General features: G+C 44.3%; 1 protein-coding gene across 2 annotated transcripts in view; it reads left to right on the top strand.

Moving 5' to 3' along the window:
- Positions 1 to 239: 239 nt before the first annotated feature.
- The window catches only part of TGFBR1 (transforming growth factor beta receptor 1), a 68,063-nt gene continuing 60,082 nt past the window's right edge, over positions 240 to 8,220 (top strand). For both annotated transcript variants that reach the window (XM_061200192.1, XM_061200191.1), the window contains exon 1: positions 240 to 394. In XM_061200192.1, coding sequence (XP_061056175.1) covers positions 310 to 394 — 85 coding nt within the window. In that variant the 5' untranslated portion in view covers positions 240 to 309. The remainder of the gene's footprint in view (positions 395 to 8,220) is intronic.

The following is an 8,220-nucleotide window of genomic DNA, read 5'->3' as shown; positions in this document are numbered from 1 at the left end:
AGGGGTCTGGCGTGTCCCCCCAGCGGGGAGTCTGGGGGCGTGGCCAGCGGCCAGGGGCCCGCGGCTCTGGATTGGCTGCCCAGAGGGCCCGTAGGCGGGGCTCTGGGTTGGGGCCCGCTCGGCTGTTTGCAGACGGCGGGGAGGCGGGGCCGGCGGGAGCCCGGCAGCCAATGGACGCGCAGCCCCGGAGCAGTTACAAAGGGCCGAAGCGAAGCCGCCGCGGCGGCGGGGGAGGTGGGGCGAGGCGAGGCTTGCTGAGGAGAAGCGGCTGCCGGGCCGGGCCGGGCCACAGGCGGTGGCGGCGGGACCATGGAGGCGGCGGCCGCTGCTCCGCGTCCCCGGCTGCTCCTCCTCGTGCTGGCGGCGGCGGCAACGCTGGTCCCGGAGGTGACGGGTGAGCGGCGGCGCGGCGGGACTGGCATGCGGCTTCGGGGCGCGCGGACCGGGCCCGGCCTCTGGCTCGCTCCTTCTCTTTCTCAAACATGGCGCGGGGCCGGGGGCGCAGGTGGCGGCGCCTGGGCCGGGGCCGGGCTTTCCTGCTCGGGCCGCCGCCACGCTAGCCGCGGGCGGGGAGCGGAGGCGGGGCTAGGGCGTGGGTCGGAGCGCGGGTGGACTTGCCCGGCAGCCCGCGGCCGCCCCGGCTGCCGGCTCTCCGGGGGAGGTGGCGTCGGGCGAAGTCGTCCGGGGTCGGGGGCTGCCCTTTGGGGAGCGAGTGGGCGCGGGCCGACGGCCGGAGGGTGTGGGGCTGGCCGGGACCGGCAGAGCTGGGGCTGCTCCCCATTCCCCGCGGGGCGCTGTGTGGCGTTGTCCCGGGCACCGCACCCCGAACGAGTAGGTGCTCCAGGCTCCGGGGGCCCGGGAGGGATTGGGGTCCGAGGAGGCTTCCAGGGCGGGGTGTGAGCTCTGAGCCTCCAGGGCCTCCCCTAGCAGTGGGAGGGGGGGATGTGTGGCAGAGACCCCCGGGTCAGCAGGGCCGCCTTGGCCTTTGGCGCCGGCCTGACCCCGCCGAGAGGGGCCGCTTCTCCAGCCAGGGGTGGCTTTGGAAGGGGAGCTACTGTGAAGCTTAGTGTGAGGACAAGGAGGCACTAACATGTGCGGAGTGCTTCTTCTTTCGTGCTTCTGGGGAAGTGTTGAAGTGAATCCAGTAACCAGAAGGCTACAGATTGTTTTCGTAGTAGAAACTTGAACGTTTGCTCACTCTGCGGGGGTTTGGAATGTTTGAATGGAAATGACTCTGAATTGATCAAACGCTTTTATTTCCTCGAAGGAACATCGCTAGAGATGTTCCATTTCTTGAGTGACAGTAGTTTGAATCAGTCGTCTGTGTAGCTGGTTTTCGAGGGAGTGTTTGCTGCGTTTTCCAAAATATTAAATTAGGATGGGGTATGTGGTCGTCACCTACCCCGCGGAAGGAGAAGGGAAAAACTTTGTTAGCATCCAAGTTATAGTACTAGAAACTGAAATATAGAGCCTTAGTGTAAGCAACTAAGATAAAGTGAAAGTACGTTTCTGTGTCTGTAATTGAACACCAAATGTTTTTAAAACAAAAAATTCAAGACTTAGGGTGCCAATTATTATTAATAGCTACTGTCTTTTAAGAGCTTACTATGATGTAGATGCATGAAGTACACCAAAATACATTATCTAATCCTCACAACTAAACCCTTAGGGCTATGTGGCATTTGCCCCATTTTATAGATGAGAAAACTGAGGTGTGGAGAGGGTAAGTACTCAATTACTAAGAGCTGGAGTTAGTACACTGAGGGTTCAGTGTTTCCAAAACCTATACACCTTAATATATACACCTCACTGTCTGGCATAGCCCATTTTTCTTTTTTAGTCCTCTAATGAGTGATCTTTATTATTCACTTTTAGATTTTTGTCCTCACAATTAGAAAAACAGGTTGGCTTCTTTCTGACTCCTAGTACATTCTTTTTTTTTTTTTTTTTGGCTCTGCCGCGCAGTGGTATCTAAATTCCCCAACCAGGGATCGAACCCCCCTGCAGTGGAAGTGCCGAACCCTAACCACTCCTAGTACATTCTTGGAGTCCCTTCACACTGGGCCTACATTAGAGGAAACAATGGATTTTTGACATTGGCCTGAGAAGGGGGACAAGATAAATGTGTGGACAGGTGGGAGAATCCATATAGTTATGCATCAAGTATAAGTAACATTTCCACACCACTATTAACTCAAGTAGCATAGTTCACTCTTTTCCACCTAGCTTAGCACACAAAGTGTTCGTGTATTCAAGCATCAGTACAGATGTACAGAGTATTGCTCAGTCCATGCCCTGGAGGAGCTTACAGACTACCCTGGCATGCCTACAATACAAAGCCGATCCAGGAGCTATCATTATTATGCTTAAGTCTAGACTACCTCAACTGGTCTGCCTGTGCTCCTTCATTATGTTGATGTTTCCATTCATCCTTTCATATATTCTGAAGAAGCGCAAATGCTTTTTAAAATTTATAATTTGACTTCCTTTTTAAGAGTTTGCAGTTGTTCCTTATTGTCTGGGTATCAGTTTTGTATTTCTCTGCCCAGCTTCTGCTCTCACCAACATAGATTTCTCTAGGGAAATTGGTTCCTTGTCCGTGGTACACAGTTTAGTACCACTATGTCTACATATATATCCTGTGTGAGAATGCTTCCTTTCTGCCATTTCGTAACTTTTTCTTTCAAAACATGCCTAAAACCCAACTCTTCTTTACATTAATGCCTCTTGAATGTTTTGTCCTTACTTCATATGCAGCCATCAGTTTAGTCCTGCCTGTTATCCCTCAAATCCATTTGCTTTCCAGAGTTTCTCTCACCTAGGCTTTTTTATAGGCTGCTGCCAAGCTAATCTTCCTCAGCCATCCCCACAAAGGGTTTACGAGATTTCCCATTTGTATTCAGTGCTTAGAGCAGTACTTGAGGCTTATGATTAGGGCCATCTCTGTGTATCCAACCAGAGATCTCACATCCCACTACTGCAAACCCTCGATTCCAGCGTTTTCTATTTTTCCACCCACTCCTGACTTTTCAGCCTTTTCACTACATATTTAATTTTGCCCCTTTTGGGCGTGTGAGGAGAGAAGTTCTCAGTCCTGATTTCCTATACTGCTTTAGTTTGTGAACTCTGTATTTCCCTGAACTGTATAGAACGTACACTTTGTGTTGTCTATTTCTACCATGTTGCACTGTTACTTAAAAATACTCTCCAACATGTTATAAGTACCCAGAGGGCAAGGATCATGCCTTTTATTTCTTTTATGGTCTCAGAACCTAGCACTATGTTTTATATTCTGTTCCACTTAAATGCTTATTGTTTAAATTAATTCTGTTTGACTTGAGTATTCCTTTAGTGTTTATACTGTTATATGTAAGTACAGTTTATACAATATTAATTGAGAATTCTGTGTACAATCAGGAAAAGTCATGTTATGTGGTAAAAGAAGCAGTTGGTTATTAGATTTGGTTATTAGTCCCAACTTCTAGATATGCAGAAAATGGGGATGATACCTACTTTGTCTAGTTTATGAGATTGTGAAGATCAAATGAGAAAATTGTATTGGCGTTTGAGGTTGCTATTTTGTATTGTTATTAATAGGAGGGCTGATGTTCAACCAGCAATTCCCACTGGGCCACGTGTGTTTTGATTGGTTAGACATCCTTTCTGATTGGTTGGTACCACTGGGGTGCTAGTTGTTAATACTTTTAATATCACCCCTGCAGAGAGGCATCAGTATTCAAAGAGGGAAGTGAGTATTCTAGACTGAAGTGACTGGGGGAGGCTTCCTGGACACTTTAGGACTTAAACTGACTTTGAAGGGTGGCTAGAATTCAGTTGGGCAGAGAGGGGGATTTGATGAGTGTTAAGCTCTCTCTTTGTAAGCTGTGTCCCCCAGCTCCCCTAGGGCAGGAAGCAAAAGCTTCTATTGTCTGGCTGGCAAGTTACTCTTTATAGAGTTAATTTCCTTATTCTGAAATGTGGGGTTTGGATATATTAACCACTATTATTTTTTCCCAAATTCTAAAAATTCTCTAATATGTGACTGGAAACAGAAAGGTAATCTAAGTGGGATGAGTAAGGGAGAGTATAATATAATGGCATGCCCACCAGGGCTAGGCATTCAAATGTTGAAAGTCATAAATCACTGAGTTTACAGATAGAAAAGCATAACTCTACAGGTTAGGTGAATTTCTCAGGGTTGGGCAGAACCAGGACAGGAACTTTGATTTTTCTGATTCTAGATCTTGTGTCCTATATGGCAGTTTAAAATGTGAAGGATTTGGAGGGGGGAGGAACAGAGTTAATGGAGTGACTTACCTAAGTGAAGTTACCTTGAATTTCACAGAGCTTAAGAAAAGTGAGTTCTGAAAGTGGGAGGGAGGGGGAATAATTATAGGTTATAAAGTCCTCAAGAGAAGGTCAGTACCTTTTTTATACTGCTGAAAAAAAGGGCCTGGTGTAGTGCTTATTGATTGAGAAAAGTAGGCTTATAGTAGTTTGGAAGAAATTTTGGTTTAATTGAAGTGGGATGTAATTGAAAGGCCTTGTAGCACATGGTTAGGTTTAGAATTTTAGATGATCTACTTTGTTGTTGAAATTAAATGAGGAGGGACTTCCCTGGTGGCGCAGGGGTTAAGAATCCGCCTGCCAATGCAGGGGACACGGGTTTGAGCCCTGGTCCGGGAGGATCCCACATGCCGTGGAGCAACTAAGCCCGTGCGCCACTACTACTGAGCCTGCGCTCTAGAGCCCGTGAGCCACAACTACTGAAGCCCATGCGCCTAGAGCCTGTGCTCCGCAACAAGAGAAGCCACCTCAATGAGAAGCCCTCGCACTGCAACGAAGAGTAGCCCCTGCTCACCGCAACCAGAGAAAGCCCTTGCGCAGCAACGAAGACCCAATGCAGCCAAAAATAAATAAATGAATAAATAAATAAATTAATTTAAAAAAAAGAAGTTAAATGGGGAACTGACATGTTCAAAATAATGAAGAAGGAGATAAATCTTGTTTCTGTGGGGAAGGATGCTCCTGTGAAGACTTTTGTTGACAGCTTCTCCTGGGCCTAATTGAAACAGTTGCCTGAACTCAATACTATTCTTTAGTACAGTTGTATTGTATCAGATATGTTCATGTCTAATGAAGTGGGTTTTGAAAATGCCAGTATCCTATGGATGGCCCTTTTGATATGAGAACATATCTTTTCAAACCACAGAATCCCCTGCACATGTCAAAAAACCTCATGCCTTTTGCTGTTTTTTCTTGGTCATGGCTTGCATAATGCAACTTTTTCTGAACAGATGGACCCTGGTTTGGTACCATGTGATTGGGTCACATCTTCGCTTCCTGGTTCTGGAATTGACAGCAGATGCTGGCATGTTTCTCAGGAATTTTCATGTCTTGTTCCATAGAACTGGCTCAAGAAAACTTTTGGAATCTCCTCAAAATTTATAGTCTGTCTTGACCCAGCCTAACTGCAGTACTTAGGATAATATTTAATGCATTGCTTAATGTAATTTTCTCAATATCAAATCTAAGCAGTTTCCATAAACATTAAGATTTGCTGCTACTCTGAATTAGATCCAGGTTTAGCTGTACAGTTTTAGTCCAAATACTGCGAGTAAGTTTCTTATGGTTACCCTTTTTAGATGTGAACTTAATGATTGATTGACTTGTAGGCTTTTTGCTTTAGACACTTTCTCAAACACTAGTGGAGTAAGTCTGATTGGTTTTATGGGTACAATTTTATAGATCAGATCTGGCCTTTTGTAAAGCCGCTCCCTCATTTTGGCAATCTGAGAGCAATATACATTATACAGAATGATTTATAACAAAAATATTATGACTTGCAGCATATACACACAGGTTGCTTTGACATTTCTGTGAAGGTTCAGTGGTCCTTGCACCATTTTATCAATCTGAAAGGAATATATTTTAAGAATGTGCTAGGAATTCTACCTGCCTTGTCTCATTTAATTCGCATAACCAACCTTGGATGATAGTTGTGTAATAGTACAAAAGCTTCTTACTTTTGTACCAGTTAATTTCCAAAAGACTCTTTTTAAGTCCGTTTGTTCCCAGGTCCAGTGACCGGTGCCCAGGAGATAACTGTAGATTTTGGTAACATTGGTTTTAACCCAGGATTCTTTTCAGCTCTCTTAAACATTATCTAAAGATGTTAATATTTTGTCATTCATCTTTTAATCATAAATACATTTGTAAAAGGAAGACACTCCTTCAGATGGAACAGATAGTGACTAACAGTAGTCCAACCACTGAGACTCAAATGATTGTGCATTACCATTAACTCCATCAGCCTGGGTAGGCAGAGTTGTCAGGATTTTGCTCAGATTGGAACTTAGTTTGTTCCTATGAAAGTTTGTAAATAGAAGAACTTCTGTGTTTCCATTTTACAGACCAGGAAACTGAGGTCATGATGTTAATGAATGGTGGAGCCTGTGTTTAGCCTTTGCAGAGTGTGTACTCTTTCCTCTGCATCACGCTGCTTTCATACACAGTAAATATCTTATAATGGTCATTTTGTCAGGAAGATTTTCTTCCTTCCTTCCTTCCTCCCTCCCTCCCTTCTTTCCTTCCTTCCTTCCTTCCTTCCTTTCCTTCACCATGAGAATATGCTTCAGCTTGTCTTTATTACAGTTTGCCTCTTTGCAACTGCAGCTTACTCAGATGCTTGCAGTCTTTCTTTGACATATTTTTAGGTAATTTGAATCTCTCCAATGATTCTAATGATGGTTGATTCCTCACTATTTGTGTTGATTTATTTATATTCATAGCAAACTCTTTGCTTCTCAAATTAACATAGGCACACAGACCTGAAAATTTGAATCAGAGAAGAGAAAAAAGCTATCATTGTCCATCGTTAACATTTTGGCTTATTCTGTCCCCTTTGCATTTTTTTGTATAATATAATCATTCTTTAATCATTCTGTCTCAATAGTTTATCAAAGCTAATAAATATGTTTTTAAGATGGCAGAGCTCTGGCTTGTAGAAGAAATAGCTCATTTAATCTTAGCAAATATTTAGTAATGGTCAACTCAGTGGGAGGTATAGAAAAAGACGCACACTTGCTTTCAAGGAGTATGATGCTGGGGAAATATGAATACAGATTCAGTAATAGCAACCACAGGGACTGCTCTCTAGAGGTGATAGGACTTGATCTTGTGCCTTGCAGAATAGGTAGGGTTTAGAGAGGATGAGGGGCAGAGGGAAAGTACTCCTAGGTAGGGGAGGATGATGTGAGTGAAGAAGGAGCGTGCTAAGTTTCAAGAATTTTAAGGGGAGGAATGGAAGTTCATGATGTAGAGGGTGGGCTCAGAGAATTATGAGCCTTGAAAATCAGGAAAAAGAATGTTTAACTGCACCACAGAGGAAATGGAGCAGGGTGGCTACCTAGGAGTTTTTGGAGTAGGTATGATGGCCTTGGGAATGGAGTAAAAGGGTGGCTCTGTGACATTTTAAAGAAATAGGAGCTGGCAGTAGGGCCTTTGCATGGCTGTTGCCTTGCCTGCAGGCTCTTGGCTTCCTCCCTCACCTCTTCTCTGTCTTTGCTCACATGTCACCTTTTTCTCAAAGAGCCTTACCCTGACCACCCTTTTTGTAATTGTCATTATCTTGCTTTGCTTTTTCTTTTTTTAACACTACCTTCTGAAATACTGTATTTACTTATCATATTTACTTATTTACTATGTTTATTGTTTCCCTCTAACTACTAGGATATAAGATTCATGAAAGTGTATATCTTTGTTTTGTTCATCAGTGTATCTGGAGTGCAAAGAAAGTGCCTGGTGCATCGTAGGCACTCAGTAAATATTTGTTGAATGGCAGTAGCTCTTAACTGTAAAAAGGTGGAGTACAAAAATTAAGAAGGACTCCATGAAATAAAAAAAGAATGACTCCAGGATTTTTATACCGAGATAATGCCTTTAACTAGTAAGGAATTTGGTGAGAGAAAGAGTGAAGGGAAATGAATTCTGATTTGAGCATGTTGAGTTTGAGGTGAAAGTAGGATAGGCAAGTGAAATGGTTCAGTAGGCAGCAACAATATAAGACTGGAACATGGTTGGAATGGGAGAGGACGTTAGGCAGAGAAATGATTATCAGCATTTCCTTCCACCCCATTCTTTTGGATTCTCATGCCCCCCAAACCACCTTAAGTGGAGTATTTATTTTGATCCTGAATTCCTAGCTTAGATGTGGAGCCT

This window comes from Eubalaena glacialis, chromosome 9 (assembly GCF_028564815.1).
Source record: "Eubalaena glacialis isolate mEubGla1 chromosome 9, mEubGla1.1.hap2.+ XY, whole genome shotgun sequence".
Classification (NCBI taxonomy): domain Eukaryota; kingdom Metazoa; phylum Chordata; class Mammalia; order Artiodactyla; family Balaenidae; genus Eubalaena; species Eubalaena glacialis.
Note: the sequence above shows the minus strand (reverse complement) of the source record. Positions and strands in the feature narration are given on the sequence as shown.